The sequence below is a fragment of the Aspergillus vadensis genome, assembly GCF_003184925.1.
Source record: "Aspergillus vadensis CBS 113365 unplaced genomic scaffold BO88scaffold_34, whole genome shotgun sequence".
NCBI lineage: Eukaryota > Fungi > Ascomycota > Eurotiomycetes > Eurotiales > Aspergillaceae > Aspergillus > Aspergillus vadensis.
The window spans coordinates 137612-155117 of NW_020292072.1; the positions used below are offsets into that span (position 1 = coordinate 137612).

The 17506-nt window shown below is 46.3% G+C and overlaps 4 protein-coding genes across 4 annotated transcripts; 3 read left to right on the forward strand and 1 right to left on the reverse strand.

Annotated features, from left to right (window-relative positions):
• Positions 1–58: 58 nt before the first annotated feature.
• Positions 59–2513, reverse strand: BO88DRAFT_429987 (uncharacterized protein; the record flags this gene model as incomplete). The annotated part of the gene is made up of 9 exons (XM_025709203.1): positions 59–207; positions 267–625; positions 1160–1329; positions 1399–1719; positions 1837–1957; positions 1991–2007; positions 2080–2097; positions 2169–2237; positions 2301–2513. 9 exons carry the CDS (start codon positions 2511–2513, stop codon positions 59–61), a joined length of 1437 nt encoding a protein of 478 aa, XP_025557766.1.
• Positions 2514–7276: 4763 nt separating this feature from the next.
• BO88DRAFT_408816 (uncharacterized protein) lies at positions 7277–7925 on the forward strand. The gene is made up of 3 exons (XM_025707810.1): positions 7277–7715; positions 7762–7822; positions 7879–7925. The coding sequence occupies exons 1-2, from the start codon at positions 7509–7511 to the stop codon at positions 7768–7770; spliced, it is 216 nt and encodes a 71-aa protein (XP_025557767.1). The 5' UTR covers positions 7277–7508; the 3' UTR covers positions 7771–7822; positions 7879–7925.
• Positions 7926–13031: 5106 nt separating this feature from the next.
• On the forward strand, positions 13032–14591 carry BO88DRAFT_439053 (uncharacterized protein; the record flags this gene model as incomplete). The annotated part of the gene is made up of 3 exons (XM_025709696.1): positions 13032–13089; positions 13258–13801; positions 13848–14591. The coding sequence occupies 3 exons, from the start codon at positions 13032–13034 to the stop codon at positions 14260–14262; spliced, it is 1017 nt and encodes a 338-aa protein (XP_025557768.1). The 3' UTR covers positions 14263–14591.
• A 2137-nt stretch (positions 14592–16728) lies between these two features.
• On the forward strand, positions 16729–16878 carry BO88DRAFT_352050 (uncharacterized protein; the record flags this gene model as incomplete). Its single annotated transcript, XM_025703563.1, has 1 exon — positions 16729–16878. A coding segment is annotated over one exon (150 nt), but the record flags the coding sequence as incomplete, so codon positions are not given.
• Between the last annotated feature and the right edge of the window lie 628 nt (positions 16879–17506).

Consider the following 17506-nt stretch of genomic DNA (forward strand, 5'->3'; position numbering starts at 1 on the left):
GTAAAAGTACTGACAGACCCTCTATGTGCCGGGTAAGCTGTTCATACTCTATACTTAATTATTTCCCCTTTCTTCTCAGCATATTCCGGGCACTGCGAGCTTCCCGAAGGGAAGCAGCCAAATCTGATGCTTCAGTAATGAAGTTGATATACGGTGTTTTGTTGTTTGAGGTTCTAGTCATTCTTGATGGACGTCGTCTTCCAATATCTGTGGGATTGCTGGTTTAGTAAATTGCAGTCAGGACACACGATCGGAATGCCACGTACGCGTATCTTGAGAAAGGCAGCTCACATCGTCCAGTGATGACCCGGTCATTTGCCTGTCATGCACTGAAAAATCACCTGAAGTAGACTCGTAGTGCTGCGGGTCGTGTCGGTCTTTCGCCTTCATCTCTGCCAGTTCGGCCTCTATCCAGGACACAGACGGGGTGGGATTCACCAGCGGTGTGGGCTCGCTGAAGAGCGTAAGAAAGTCGCTTTCATTGCAAGAGGAGCCGTTCACGCACTCCAATATTGCTTCTGTAACTGGAATGGGTATGCCAGTGAAAGTGCCTATGACGACGAAAGAGCTGGTCTGTGAAGGATGTGCCTTGGCGGTAGCCCGAGTATTATAGGCGGTGTTATTACTAAATAGGCGACCGTGTCAAATATCTGAGGCGAGCCCAAGAAAGATAGGAAATGGTCTCCAGTTCCCATGACAATTCAGAGGGATTACAGGAGCAGAGTTGCCTACCAGAGTAACTTGTTGCCTCCCAGGAGCTTCTGCTGTTTGTCGCGGGAGATCTGCTGCTCTTACAACCCCTGGGCTGCGCCTTCTCGAATGGTCGATCTGAATCAGTCATCTGCGAGAAGGTCGGCGCTATGGCCATAGGCCGAAACATGGTCTCCTACCATTCTGCCTAGGAAGCTAATTTTCATTATCCATACACTGATTTCTTTTTCATACATGAACGATACAAGACAGCCATATATGGCTATGTACAAGACCCTCGTACAAGACTCTCGCGTCCGAGGCAATCACACACGAATGAGAGAGTTATGATGATACACGCCGCCGAAATCATATCTTCTATCTCCAAGCCTGCAGTCCCAGCCAACTACTTTCCTTCAATAAGCCATTCCCCCAGAAACAAACACTATATATCTCATATGGAATAGACAGGGGCAGTGAAGCAGACCGACGATTGGCAGCATTGATTCCAGGAGCTGCAGGCTGGGAAACCAAGCAAGCAGTGGCAGGTATCTCTGTTTGCCCCGTGGTAACAGGTAAACGAGGCTGGGTGTCTTTTGAGCCATGCTCAGCAAAGGTTATCTGGGGATAAGACATCCACTACTCTTATACTGAGGCGGCACTGCCCAGGGATATAAAGTTATCTGGACTCAAGAAATATCTTTGGACAAGAATTCCCTTTTCCTTAGGAAAAGTTCCTGTTGAGCATTCACAAGTGCCATTATTATCCATTAAAGGGGCCCAAGCGGCAGGCTGTGAGTCCTGGCTGAAGTTGGAGAATGTTTTTGAATGTAATGCCAACTCCTGAGAATAGTCTTTTGCAGTCCGCGGCTTTTCCCGCTTGTTTAACAGTGAAAAGTAATATTCTGGATGTGCTGTGGTATGGTTCCGTTTCTCTATCTCCGCGAGCGTCTTGTATTCCTTCTGAATGTGAGGGGCTTCCATCTTCCAGCTCTGTCTGCTGAGTCTGGAGATGGTCTCGTGATTATTCTGGCCGAGCCAGTATTTAACTTGATCATTATATGCCAGCCAGTACAGTATGAATGAGTTAAATGGGCATGGGATTCTTTAATACTATTACCGTGCCTCCTGGCAGCGCGTCGCGACCGGGCGGTGTATCCAGATATATATATCTCTAACCGGGATGTCCTGCATGCCGTCGTTCAGTTCACTTAAGGAATATAGTAGACATGGGTTTTTACTTTCTATTACTATATATTTAGCTTGGCTATCCCTTGTCTAAGCTTTGAAGTAACTTGACTTCTGAAGTCCAGTCTTCTAGTATAGAGCTTCCGGCTTTGTGTGATTTATATTATTACCTTCTTCCGGTATCAGCTTGTCCTCATGCACTTGGGTGTTGTTATGGATCTACTGAGATTAGCAGACGGCTAACAGGTACACCTGGTTTCCAGCTGAGGCAGAGTGGGGATGCTTTTTACCGGCTGTAGAACCAAGTAATATGGGTCATTAGCTGCAAATGCTAGTACAGAGACAGGCTGATTGAAGCTCTAGAACCGTCAGAGTGTGATGTTTTTGCAGTTTCTAGTTTAAAAATGGGTGTGTGCGCTTACCACAGCGAGTTTCCCAGAAGTTTGGGGAAGACTATCGGAGATGCACGGGAGATGCTGGCTGAGTTTTTCATAACTGGTACCAGGCATGAACCACGCCTGGAAATATGGTGGTGGTGGCTCAGACATCAGGTCTCCTGGTGTGGCTTGGAGGGATGTGGACGTCTCGGTTCTAATTTCAGTTGGCTTAATTATAGCAAGAGATGATTCTGACATGCTTCTACAAGACTAAGCAGGTAGAGCCTTCGTCGAATAGCAGGATGATCATTCCAAAGCCAGTAACTAATAAATGAGGTGGTAAACAAGCGTAATTTGATATTAAGACGGATCCCGATGGCAGCCCCGGGTCTTTATAAAGGCCAGGCATGGATTGGAGGTCTTCCACTCTAACTTGGCGAATGACGCTACAGCAATGGCTTGCTTGTCCGATATAGATACTGGAATTCTCTCCGATCATGGCTGGTGGGACTTGACCTACTGCCACACGTGGATCCCTGTCCTAGAGATGTACCAGTCACAGCCGACGATGTGCAGGGAGTAGAGTTCCGGATTGGATTTGGTCGTGTTTGTATCGGTATACTCGGCCATTGTTAAAGCGACCTGTGAGTAGACCCACTGCAAGAGATGAGCTCGCCATTTGTAAGCAGCCGAATTAGGCAACAAGGTTATATTGGGCGTCTTCAGTGGCCTAACTGAGGCATGCCGAACAGTAGCTCCACGACTGTTAATCTCCAGCATCCTCTAATCCGAGCCCTCCGCAACGATCCTCAGTCCAGGATATTCTTGCCTATTTGAAATTCTAATATAGGGAGATATGGCGGAACAGTTTCCAGCTTAAACTAAGTGGACTCCGAACACCATCAGTCACTTGCCCTCAGGGTAGGGCTCTCGGAAAAAGCATCCCCCATATTGAGACCCCGGAAAGATTAATATGATCGATAGTCTCAGTGAATTACTGGAACCGCATGAGATGTATGAGTTCACGGCACACCCCTCCCTCCCTTGTTTTTGGTCCCAGATAATCAAGGTTTGATAGATTGTCCCGGGAGATTGGTAACTAATTATTGATAAGTATTTCCTAGCCTTAGGAGGCCCAAACGCGTTTCCTGTCAGGGCTTATTAAGTATAGAAGAGGATGTAGAAGACCACAATGAGCAGTTAGTACAGAGAAGCTTGGGGCAAGAATTGCCTATTTACAAGGGCAAAGACTAGGGAACAAGCAACTGGAGCGACCCAAAACATGAGTACTTTGGGCGATCGCGGAGTGATCTTTCGAAGGCCGCCGGAGCCTTGCCGCCCCAAAAGGACACGCTTGTTGAGACTACAGCGCGATGATTTGAAATTCGCTACTATAGTACTGGGACAGTACCGAACGCCAACACGTTGCCATGTGATTGTAATTGAGCGGGAGCCATCGTGCATCCTAGACTTATACTAGTTATAGTAGACCAAACTTCAATAAATAAAACCCGGTGGTCTAGATCTTCTTGTGCTGTTACTGGAGCAGTCCTTAAATTGTGTCATAGGCTGCTTGCTATCGTGATCTACGGCTCTCTCTTCTTTGTTGAATGATTGTCTGGATGTGATCAAAGATAGCTAATGATCCTCTCTATCAAATGCTCGCCATCTGGTGCCTCAATAGCTTTCTTGCTAGAAGGAGGACTTTGGCTTACCTTGATGGCGGGGCCAGTCAAGTTCCGTAACCCTGTTACCTGAAAGTTCTTTGTCTCAAGTTAAAAGCTACCCGGAATGTGGTAATTTGGCCAGAAAGGCTGTGGTCCGCTCCTATGGCTGGTCAGGGCTGACCTTTGCTGGAATGAAAAGAGACATGGGCCTGTTGATCTTGGTAGTATGCTATAATGCAGTCTGGAAAAGAGCGTAGAATGATCAGGTTGTATTGGTCACAGAGATAAGTATGAGCATTGCATGGATCTGGAACTGTGGGGAAGCTAGAGCTGCCTCAGGTCTGCGTTGGTCCCGTGAGACATAAGAAAATTAGCATCTCCGACGTCCTGATTGTTCGAGTTCGTTGGAGGTCAGCTGCCGCCTCAGTTGTGATATGACCCCAGCTGTGGGTGTGGGTCCGGCCATCGGACGTGATTGTCAGGCCTCTCGGTGGCTCCAGATTAGCAGTCCGGCTGACTGGTTGATGGCAGTATGGGACTGCGGTCTAGAGATACTTGAAATGCTTACTAGTGATCTGGTGGTGACTGCCACTGTCCCCTATCGCGAGCCTGGAAGGATGTTGCTGCTAAATAATGAATCTATCATTAACAGCTTTGTCGATGGTCTGAAACTGCGCATTAATTTTGGCGACTCCAGCTACCACTAAATGTCAAAAGTGCATAATTTCTTATTTGTGTCATCGGGAAAGTCCTTGGAAAACAGTCTAAGCCAAATTGACTGATGAGGATGTGCAGGAGTATACGGTATCTGATGAGAATTGACTAAAATGGGAAGGAAGGGGCTGGCTGAGATAATAGATGTGATTGTGGCCTGTGGTGGATGAACAGGCTCTTAGGCTATCCACTCATGCTCCTTTGTATACTGGGATCTACTGTACCAGAGGAGAAGTATTAATTGGATTATACAAGGTTCGGCATGATGATCTCTACAATGGACAAAGTCTAGTATAGTAGCAAGGGGTCCTCTGCTGTTAGTTAATAAAGTTAGTCTCTCTTAGGTTGTATGCTGAGAACAAGATCTGTTAATATGTACCACCCTCAGCTATAGAAAGACACCAGGACACATTAGATCTACCATAGATTGTAGTGAGTCGCCAGTATGCTCTGAAATACTGTACGTGAATATCTGATAGTTTGGCTGGGGCAATGTGGTGTGGTTATTACCTGGGGCATGATGTTCCACTTCCTTTTGCTTTAGGGTCAGGTGATATTCCAGGATGGGTTCTTCTGTGTAATGCTGGGCATGCTGTCTTTGAGAGGAATATGTGAGAATTGTGTATCTAAGATCAAGAGGCTTATATTCACGCCCTTATTAAGTAGCATTTCTCTAATTTTGCACGCCAAAGGCTGATGCAGATTTTAACCATGTTTAATTATTGTCCTGCCGTGGGCTTTCCAGGACCTGGTCAGTAAATATCAATATTGTTTTCTGGATAATGCTTTGCTAGTTTCCGATCGGAGGATATGGGGGTGGGTAATAGCAGGACTAATTTAATCTTTTACCTCCCTTGATTCTCTGGGGTATAAGAGCAGTACCTCCGTCTTATTATCTTATAGTTGCAGCCGCAGCCGCTCTGTCAAAATCCAATAATTATCTTCGTCATGACAGATCCGTGTATGAAACGCCCACGGACTCTCTGGTTGGGCAGGGATTCATCAACTTGAGCTGAAGAGTCTTGATCATCAATAGGACTGAATACTGAAGAAATGCTAAAACTAATCCCGGTTATTAATAATCGCGATGGTATCACACATTTTAATTGCTACGAAGAGAACCCGTGGAGCGTATATGAACCATGAGCCAAGATTTATTGCAAGTAATTAATCATCCTGGCCCAGCATTGGAAGTACAGACAGAATATTATAAATATCTGATGCTATTCTATTGACTGACCTCAGGTCTAAAGCTTGTTAGAGATGATCAGACATCTTTCTTACTCTATATTCTCATGGCTTCTGGAGTCATACTACCACACGGGTGAGCTGTACCTGATTTAGGAACTGATGGAAATCACGTTGAACTACATTTTAACTGCCCAGTGGCCGGTTAATGAGACCGAGCTGGTATATATTTTCTGGTCAGTGAGTGTTGCCAGCGGCCATTATGTGACGGAAAGATAATAGATACTAATCCAAGCAGACTCTTGACGGCATTAGATTCCTTTGGGATCAGGGAAGAGTATTAGCTATTCTAGAGATAGAGATAATTCTTTTAGACTGAAGGGGCTATGTCCGCCTTGGTAATTATATTTCTTTGATTATTGCTACAAACATTGTTAACTGACTTGGCGTACTAGCTGGGGTCGAGCAGAGCTACCTGATCTCAGTATCTGATATGAATACCGAGATGCTGAGATTGACCGCGCTGGCTATAATCACGAGGAGCCTGATGGCTACTGGTGCAGGACAGGTCAGATAGAGCTCTAAGGTCTGGGCCTTCCTCGAAAATCTGACCACCAAGTCTTTGGATGAGTTGATGCAGGTAAGTGGGCAGCTAAGAGATGGAGTAATAGTTAGTAACAGAGTCCTAGGATACATTTCTTGAAGCAGCAACGGATGAAAGAGATCTAAAGCTGTGCGTCCATGTTGTGAATAAAAAAGCCAGAAATGATCTTGTATTACTCTGACTGGTCTGGATTTGATGGCATCCATCATCATCTAGGCATGTTTGTGAGTGAAGTTTTCGCAGCAAATATTTAGTAATCATTCAAGCTGACAGCGTTTTTTATGTTGTCATATACTTCCTTCATGAACAGTTGGTTGGTAACTCGTTGTAAGCAATAAATGCTGCATCCTTATTCCTAGTTTCACAGCACTACCAGACATCAAATAGGCTTGAGTTCCGCAATATTATCCCTCAGATATGTAGGATCTACATAGAGGTTTGAGTGGATAGACGCTGGGTACTAGGGAGGCATACTCTTTGGCGATCACGGCAGCAAGTGAGATGCACCGGGACACCCGTATCCAGCATCTCAAGCCATGTACAGTAACGGCCTACATCAGTTTGGTCTCAGTATCAGCTATGCCGTAGACGGCCTCAGAGATTTTCCTGGTGCCCCAGCTCTGGAGAAAGTGCCCTCACGCCGAACGATGACTCCGTGAAAAACTGTTTCATTCACCAGCTCTACCAGTAGCTTCAGGACTCTTGCCCCGGCCATTTGTTCAAAAAAAGTCGTGCGTTCGGTCAGCCGGCTGGCATGGCCGGCTCAACTGAAAGTCAGAGACACGAGCGCCCGTCCCCGTGTCCAGATACTTTTCGTAGATGACCTCACGTCACTACATAAGGAGTATGCTCACTGAATGTTGTCTAGGAGAGTGTGTCAGGAAGCTAGTGCGATTATATGGTCTACCTACAGCCGCCACGGGCATCCCTTTGGTTGAAAGCACGACATGTCCCAATGACTACAAAGGCTAAAACAACAAGGCCACCTAAAGATAGAATTTGACAGTCGTTCGGGGGGAATAGTGAAGGATGGCCGGAAGCTGATCGCTACCTTGGGGGGAGTGTACTGCATTTCTAAGAATGGACATGCCAGTCCTCGAGAACCCCGGCCTTGGTTTGTTCGACGTCAAAGGCTTGCTAATTCACCGGCTTAATCAACAGCTTGCAGAGTATAACCGGGGACTTGCATTGGATTTGGGGGCTTCTAGGTCGGCTATCTTGGCCGATGAGGATGGTGCGCATGGTGCGGTCTGCGAAGACGTCGGGCCTGTCTTTTGTTCGTTCCATCTAAATGATACCTTAGTGAACGTTGCGTCAAGAGAACCCAACTCACGCCTCATAGCAAGCTCGGTAGCTTCGCAACACGGATGGATCGATGTGCTAGAACGGAGTCCCTGGCATTGGTCAGCCCCCTCTATCTAGAATGCAGTTGTCGTTTGCAGAGCCATACCAGCTGACCATACCACGACTTTGAGTCCCTTTGGTGAATTACAAGTCCCCATGTCTATGATCTGTCAATGCAAACCACCCGGTATCCTTATAAGGCTTGGGTCATTCGTCTGCTCACCATGGCGGTAGACAATGCCCATACAGTCATAACTATGGCAAGAAGCATGACTGAATCTGAGAGTAGAATTCTGTGTGCTGTACTTTCACCAGCTGCTGTCCTCGGTGAAATGGAGTAAGGAAGAATCGAGGAAGAAGTTCATGCTCTCCATATATGTTGCCTAATTTGCTCATTTGGCAAAATGCGCAACCTACACCGTCTATCATTTGGAAAAGAGATCAGGATCTGTTTCGTGAGACGCTCAGATGCGATCAGTATGTCCGTACTTTTTGCACTCTGGTCAAATTGGTGGACATCCCGACAATCCCACTTTTGGTAGGGTTGGATTGGAAATAGGTTTTGTTGTTGGGGTGCAATGCTGCTGGCGCGACGAATTCTCATGGGTCATATCGGCCCGGAAAAATGGATGCCCGGCACGGCCATGCACGACATTGAATCATGTGAAACCGGAAGCATCGGAGGCTGAGCAAATTATCAACCTGCTGACCTGGTTTTGATGAGCGACCCCTTAGAGTGGGCAATATATTCAATTTTGGCGTGCCTGTCAATTCTCTAAGTGTCTCGTGGAGTTATCAGAAGCCGGTTGTGCCGGAACACGCTGGAGTAGCTAGTGTCCGTCGTGATACATATATATCATTGGCCATTCATGCACGAAATGAAGAGACCATTGATGCGCATGATCACGATCGTGAGCGATAAGGCCTACATTTGTAATAGCCTAGGGTAATCGTGTATACAGATTCCCGTATACCCATGTGTTAGTCTCTTTGTTTTACTCCCTCAGACCAGAGGTCGAAATACCAGGATATATTATTTCTTCGGTGCGCATTCGGATTTCCTAGGTGGGCTTCAAATTGATCCCCTGGACAGCTTCCTCATAAGGACTAGTCCCGGGTCTACCGAGCACCAGCAAATGTTGATGGCCCAGGACAACAACAATCAATTAGAGGGACCGACCAGAAGGCGGTGAAGCGACGCGCACGCCTGGGCATCTGAACAGACTAATGCCCGCACAGATTGCGCATCCTGTTCCCGGACACGGTATCGCAAATATTTGACCGAGTCTACTCGGTTACCCCTTTATCATCTTTCACCATCTCTCGCGATCTTTTGACCATGCTTTCATCCTTCCTTGCCTCTTTACCTCATCTCCCTCTCTTTCCCCACTTGCCTCTCTATTTCTATCTTTTCCTTTCCTTTTCCCCTTTTGTGACCAGCTTCATTTGCCCTAGCCCTGGTCTGCAGGTCATCCAGCTCCCCCACTCCATTAGCCGCGATCAGGCACCTCAAAAGGCGAACATCACATTCTGAAAGGCGCATATTCGCATCCAGCCTGGTCAATCCCTCTTTAGCGTGGAGCCGAGTCATGCTGCGCCCAAGGCAAAGCAGGGTTGGGGTTCGAGATCTAGTGTGATTGCGCTATTTGTGGTCTTGGAAACACTGCGCTTGCGAGGGAGTGAAGAATCAGACATGACCTTCCGGATTACTCTATGGATGGATAAGGCCAGAACAAAAGGGTCAAATCTCCATGTTGGGGTAGAGAACCGCTGAATGTCTCCATGCAATCTGGCCGACCAGAACCGGTAGCCATGGTAAACCGAGGGTAACGGTGGGCAACATACTGGCTGGTACCGTGTGCTCAAGACAGAATATCTCAGTCATTGAGAGCCTGTCGGTTAGGACAACAGAGAAAGTTGTCGCTGTGTTTTGCCTTGGTGGATACTGCTATCTTGAGGGCCAGGCGGTTGTGCTCGTAGCGATAGAATTGCCCGACTCTGTACTCTCTGAATTTAATCACATACTATTATGAGTAGTCATGTTGCGTTGACTGTCGATGATTGATGAATTTCTGACCACAAGACGCGAGCCCAGTCATAATCGACTGTGATTCTGTGCCTTGACCTGCTACAGTACCGAGATTAGGTTAGCTCAGCTAGATGGCCGGGCGTTTGGGGGAAGCTCTTGTTGGAAGCCTTTGTGCTCGGAAACACCGTCAAATGTTGACCTCGGTTATATCAACGAGATTGATGCGCGGGTTTTCCATGGAGGCAATAATCAACCTCCAAACTCTCCGTATCTCAAGTGACTCGGCAAAGTATAATGTTCAGTCAGAGGATGTGCCCATTCAAGTGGGTGAGGGCAGTTCATAATAGGCCCTCGGAGAGTGTCCGTCTGAAGAGTGTCCGTCTGAAGAGTGTCCGTTTGAAGAGTGCCTGTCTGGTAGCTGGGTGAAAGACCTCGCACCAACAAGGTACTCTACCCAGGCTCCGCGCAAAGCAGAGCCCGGTTGGGTCAGAAAAAGGTAGATATGTAATTCGAACAAGGTGCAAATTCATAAACATGACCAACCAGGGCTGTGTTTGACTGAAACCACGGCTTCCCTGCTGGTACGCCAACGCTCAAGCGGAGAGACAAAATTGCCCCTTCATTTCGACAAATTTTCACCGGGCACCGAACCTTGAACACCCCGATTCCACTTCTCTAATTTACCAGCATCATAATACGGCCTCACAATTAGTAAGACGTGTAGACGACCATCTGTTTCTCATTCAAAATACGGTGGGCCCTTTGAGATGCCGGATCGCGGTCTATTATAACCCAGGCCTGGGGATCTGGATGTCCTGCAGACCAAGGGAAATGGCTGGTGTAGCTGGTAGAAAAATAGTAAAAAACTCGACCGGGTGGGCATGGTCGGGTACTCCATTCAACCGTCTTCTTTGAAACGGGTACGTGCCATGAGAAGTTACGGGACATTGATATCTGCAGAATTACCCGGCTAGTATAATGTTCCTAATCAGGTATAGAGCATCACGCTTGGCGTGGAAGTACATGGTCTATAAAGTCACCTTCATGGACCCATCAACAGCAGCCAGCTTTCGTGCGACAGTATCCCGTCTTCTAACCATCCTCTTTCTCGAAGCATGGTAAGGGATTGCCATAGATATGACTCTCCATTTCCTACGCTTCCCTAGTCCTCGTACTGGAGTGAGAAGGCTGACCCGGTCTGAGGCCGGGTAGACACCTCCAGGCCCAGTGAGGATAAGGCATTGTTGGGGCAGGAGATATTTCAACAATACACCCGTGCCTTTCTTACAGGTACTAGTCTGCCTGAGTGGGAGTTGCAGCAAGCCTGCGTACCCACCAAATGAGAACAAGAGCTCGTTTTGACTTGTTGCCACGAACAAAATTCGCCACGGTTAGGAAGTGCTGCTACAGGTACAGTAAGCGACCAAGTTTTATAGATTTTTGTTTTTCAATTTTCTGAAGAATTGGGCAGGATGCCTCATTCTCCGCGATTCCTGCCGGGAACATATTCTGTTTCTTCTCCCGAGATTTGTGCACCGCTTCTTCTCCACCGCTTCTGCAACGGCATGCTTATGTTCTCTCCAGGAATCCATGTATACCAGTCCGGACCTCTTCTTCCGTTGTCCAGGCGAATTTTCATGTTCGTCGTGATTCGACGCAATCTGCTGTTGGATTGTGAGTCAAGACACCTGCCCAAAGGCGGCAAAAACTTTTAGCTTATCGGATTCGGAGATGACGATTATAGAGGGATATCCAATTCGGAGTCGCCTCACTGCCTTCTGCTCGGCTCCGTCGTTTGACGGGAAGCGGGTGAGTAATATCGGATAAATATAGACGAGTGTCTCTTCTAATCATCAGGCGTGATAGGTTGCGTCTCCCTTTCCGTGCGTGCACCTTATTTACGGTTCCAATATGCAGACTTGCCATTATTAGAAGCTTGTTGGAGAAGGACATGGGCTGATTGTTTGCCTCGTCGTTGTGCGCTCTGCCCTGGGAGATGATCACGGCACTCACCCAGATGCTATGGATATGGCCGTTGAACACAAGTAATCTGGTGAGCCAGGGGAACGAAATGATACGATGTCCAAGTGAGAGTGCCGTTGTGGTTTGCTTGAGAAGCCAAAAACGATCGCTGACCGCTCCCATAGGACAATTCCTGTACTGCCAAAGATAATTCTGAGCTTTTGCTGCACGGTACTGACAAGGAGGGACATCTTTGGCGAATATAGTTGAGAGAAGGATGATATATCTGATGTCTACTCCGCGCAAGTTGGCAAGGAATCTGGGTGAAACTGTTCCCCTGCGTCCAGAACACCCAGGACGTCCCTGGTGGCGGCTGCGTGAAGGACGTGCGATTTGTCCCTAGACAGCCATAGCCGAAGTCAGTTTCCATATCAATGCCCCCTGGGCATAGGAGAGCGTTATCCAGCTGGTTGATGGCGTTGGTGGTCATGACCAAGATGTGGCCTCCCCGCGCAGTTATGTCATGAATACTGTTGAGCAAAGCAGATAGAGCGGCCTCGTTGGAGGATAGGTTCAACTGTCCGCTTCCATTCCACCGTTCTGTTCACCTTCGGAAGTCCTGTGGATGTTGTCGGGAACGTGATACCGACGTGCCTATGATAAAGCGACTCAAACACAGTGGCCAGATTATGTTTCTCAAGGCTCACCGCCAATGGCCTCTTATCAAGAGTAATGGGTAGGCATTGGTCCCCACTTGATGTTTATCCACTGACGAGAGAGGCCCCACACAACTCGGGACCCCAAGCGATAGCATGAAACGAAGTGGCTACCAACTGTATCGGCGAGCCAAATCCACAGTAAGGAGGTACCATCGCGGTGTATTAATAATAGACAGGGAAGTACGGCCTTTTCTCCAAGTGTGGATGAGCTCCAATGGGTACTAACTGCATAGTGTTGAACCCTTAAAAGGCTAGATTATACAGTAGCGTCGTTACGCAAATTAGCAGTCAATGAGAGAGGTAAGCCAACTCACCGTGTTTGGAAAGCGTACTTGCTCACTAATTTCCTGGTTATACATTTTCATCTCAGCAAGATCGTACAATGGAAGCATCCTCTACAGTATCTATATAAACGAATTGTGAGTATCCAGAGTGATGCAATTGAAATAGTTGACTCCACTTGTTAAGGATTGGGTGGGAGATCGTACTATTTTGACTACAACATAGCAAATTGAGGTTTCTTCAAACCAGCGCATTTTGCGGGGACAAATGAGCCTAAACCGACGTATATTACTGCCTGAGGCAACTTTGGACTCCGGCCGAAGGGGTGAGTAAGCTGGTAAACAACCCGACACGCAATTCTCTCCCGACTCTATTCCCTGCGCCGAATAGAGCCTCCTCCGCTGTTGAGTTGCTTGGGCTCGATTATCGGCCGAGTAACTCTTTTGAAACGGGATGGAGGAATCAATAGCCGAATAACGACGTCAGATTGAAGAACAAGGAAGGCGGCGAGAAGCGGCAGAGCGCCGCGAGGAGGAGGAGAGACAGGCGCGAGAAGAGGCAGAACGCCGTGAGGAGGAGAGAAAGGCGCGAGAAGACGCTGAACGTCGAGTGCAACCAAACTCCCTATTTCACCTCCTTGATCGCTGCCACAATTCTCTCTCCCAAGCGATCCGAGTTGAGGCAGATACCACCCTTACTACTCAGGACGACACGGCCGATCCAGTGAACCGACTCTACCCCAAGCACATCATCCCTTGGCGTGACTTTCCCCAACTACAGGAACAGATCTGGAACAAATTTAACTATAATATTACCTTTACCATGCGCCCACTATTCCCCTCTGATACCCAAATTAATTATGTCGTCATGAATATCCAGAACAGATTAATCTATTCAGAAGCCTCTCTTCGGAATTTTGAGCGACACACAGTGAACAAATTTGTTGAAAAGGTCATTGAGGTTTCCCGAGACAATAAACCTCTTCGCGATGAGTTTGGAATCCAAGGCCAAGTCACCTTCTATGATCGCGCAAACCCGTCGGAAACTTCGCTCGAGGACAGCCTAGAGCAAATGAATCTCGAGAACACGCGGACACCCCAACGACCGGCGAACCCGAGGCTTGGAAGAGGCCGAGGACGATATCCCTAATCAGGATGCGCAGGCGGATGTGCAGGCGGATGATGAAATGCGCCTCCACCGGACTGCCATCGGTCAGGTGCTTGCGTTCACGCTTCAAGCGCTGTCCGTCGAACCTCCGACTCAGAAATGGCACGATGTAGCACACGACCAGCTAACAACCTGGAAGGTTGAATATCTTGATATGTTGAGAGAAATCCCTGATACTCTCCATAAAGACCCGCTGGTGTCTGATTATCGGCTCTCTCACTGGAAACCGGATCGGAAAATACACAACACACGCGCTCGCGTTCGCGCGCGTTGTCAACCGGGCGCATCGACACTGAAGCATTTGTCCACTGAAGGCAGCGGCAGTGATTAAGAATTACTTTTGCCATCCGCCGCAGCTGTGTTGTGCATCCGATCGAGCCGCGGCCAAGGCAACCACCGCTAATTAACCCGGGAAGGTGAAAGAACACGAGCCGGCCGAGACTATAAACAGACCTCTCGGCAAGACGGACCTTCTACGCGACCATACTGCACCATTGCGTGCATCCGCGGCTTGGTTAACTGAGAACCACTGGATAAGAATTATCTTAACTGGGAACTCTATGGTGGTCGGAGACACTCTATCAGACTGTAGGAGTTCATATACTAGCTCCATTGTCAACTAGCCTGAGATTAGGAACTTGGATTTGAACAGCTGTATATTTATAATCAGATAGGATATTTTATCAAAACCATTCTCCTTTCCCGCGGATATACAGTAATCATGAAAGTAATAACTATGAAGAAGCAGTATTACCTTTAAATAAAAGTAAATAATTATTACTAGTTTTAGAATTTACAGGGATAATATATCCCTGTCTATCTTGGGGACTTTAAGTCTCGTGTTGTATATTAGTACCACAGTAAGTTAATAATGTAGATGATAATATTAAGCTGGTCTGGAATACAGCTTTAGTATATTATTAATAATGGGAACTCCTACTTCTTTCAGCAAGAGTGTGACAAAGCTCTGACTGTGTTTTAGTTACATGGAATTATCCACTGTGACAGTGAGTAGTGTAATATACTGTAAGATAATTTAAATAGCTGCTTAGCTATTATTAATCTGGAGGATGTGAAATGGTTAAAGCATGCTAGGATTCTTGAATCTGTCTTTGTGAATATACAGCGAACTCACTGTATCAGAGCAGTGAAATATAAACCCGGCTTGGAAAGGGTGGAAAGGGTGGAAATTCTGTAATACGGCAGTACCTTAAGCTTGTAACAGTGTGTTCGGAAATGTTGTAAAGAATTCCGCTATAAGATGTCGTGGCTTTAACTTATACTGAGTATTAAATATACATTTTGTAACATGAACTTTATATATTGCAAGAGTGCGACTGCACAGCAGGCTTGGGTAGTAGAATTATTTATATAATTTTTCCAGGCTTTGCAGCTAGAGATATATTCTATTAATTATTTTCTGTTGACCGGACTTCTTCAAAAGTCTTTATTTGATTTTATAGCTAGCTCAAGTGCTTGGAGATTACTTGGAGGTATCTGCCTCAGCAAGAGTATGTGCGATGGCCATGATGTTTTTGATCTGGCTTAAGTTAATAAGTGAGGGGTGAACAGTAGCGCTCTAGTATCTATCCCGGTATTTATTTAAAGTTAAAGATTATAATTGTTGAAGGTTGTTCCTCACTACAACAGGTTCTTGTATTGTACATGCCCTGGATAGAAATGTTGACTAGAGATCTCTGCGAACTGACTTGTTGAATTTTTATGGTTAATGGTTAAATGGGTCCGGGCGAGAATTGTATCTTTAAACTAGATATCCTGATTTAATGTTAAGGAAATGCCTCCTACTATTGCAGCTTCTGGAAGAAGATGGTTATAAGGGAATTTTGAGTAATGTAGTAAGATTCATGTTACTCTTGAATATAGTAATTTCATCCAAGCAAAGCATGCTGTCAAAATGTTTGTTAATATTGGATACTGCTTCAAGCTGTTGCTCAAGTGTATTTGAATTGCCGTGGTCGACTTGGTGTTTCTATTAATTATGTTGTTGAACGGTACCGTCGGTATCACACCCAGGGTGGTTTCATTAATGACAAGAGCAAGGTCTTAGTTTCTGGAGGGAATTAAAAGCAGTTAAATGGTTTGAGTATTCAGTGAGCAAGCGGTGTTGCTGCTGTGGGATTGTGCAGTCCTGGTTATTTATATTTTCTGCATATTGGTCGAGCTCTTCGAGAAATGAAAGATGATATATTGTTTAATCTAAAGATATTCCTAACTCCAGCGGGACTATTAAATGAAGGCTTTCTGGGGCCACCCTTGTCTTCGTCTCTCCTGATAGTATTGAACTGCGCAATGGAAATCATCTTCTGGTAAGTTCCTTCCATGATCGAATCCATGCTTCAGGCGTAGGCGATTATTAATAATGTTAGTAGGTATGTTGGCCAAGGTCCCGCATACAAAAAATGCCAGCCGACAGAATACTTCTCTAGTTTATGAACTATTCAAGATGAAAAATTTACTGGAGAGTTCTTCAGCTTTGCATTATATATCGCCCAAGTGATAGTATCTGCATACAGCATGCAGGATCTGCGTCCGAAGGAGGTTGAGTGAGAGCATGCTTAGGTTGTTAAGGCTCAACTATGGTCTTTGTGTACACGCACTGAAGCTGATATTGGGTTTCATTAATGTTTCCCCTATCCATTACAGGATCTTTTCACGGACCTCGACGTCTAATTCAAGTGTGGCCAATTCATCGCCTTTGTTAATCCATCCGGCTGCGGAAAGACAATACATGATATCTTATTAGAGAGATTCTACAACCCTTACCAACTGATAATCCATATCAACGAAACCACGACTCTCCGAAAGAACCATCCGCAATAATATAATCCTTGGACTCGGTAATTCTGAGTTTACCGAGATCAATCTGGTTCAAGCCTGCGAGGATGCAGATATTCACGATCCCATTATCTGCCTCCCGGATAGATAGTCGATCTATCGGATATCAAGGCTCAATCATTCCTAGGTGAAAGACAGCGATAATGCCCTGATTTTATGCAGGCATTAGTACGCAGACCATTCCTCTAGTCGATGAAGTAATATCGAATCAATCTTCACCCTAGCCCCAAGAAATGGTACAGGCAGTACTCAGGCGCTTGGCAGCGAAGAGATGTATGACAATTGTGGTAGTTATGTATATACTGGCTACTGTACCGAAAGCGGACAGGGCATTTGTCTTTGGTGTAAGCCAGAGCAGATATAGGTTTAGGTTGTGGAGCTGGGAAGTCATCAGGAACTGCTACGGGATATCAAGATGTGTTGGCAGACAGTGAGTATGGGCTTGATTCTCTGTTATTGTGGATTACTGATTAAATTCCAGTGTCAGGACAATGCGCTCGATCGATAAATGTACACTATATGATTTCATTCTGTATAGGGTCAGTGGGTTCAGAGAATCTGTCTATTAGAAGTTGCTTTATCATAAATATAATATCAAGGATTAATAAGCAGATAAAGGAATATCCCTCCCCCTTTCTTATCTACTCCCTGCTATTAAACTCCGGACGAGCCTCAGAGGTATATAATACATCTTATTGGTCTATCTACTATCCAGGCCC

Bases quoted from the DNA above. Each gene is read 5' to 3' on its own strand.
- BO88DRAFT_408816 (XM_025707810.1), top strand. From the start codon at position 7,509: ATGGACATGCCAGTCCTCGAGAACCCCGGCCTTGGTTTGTTCGACGTC.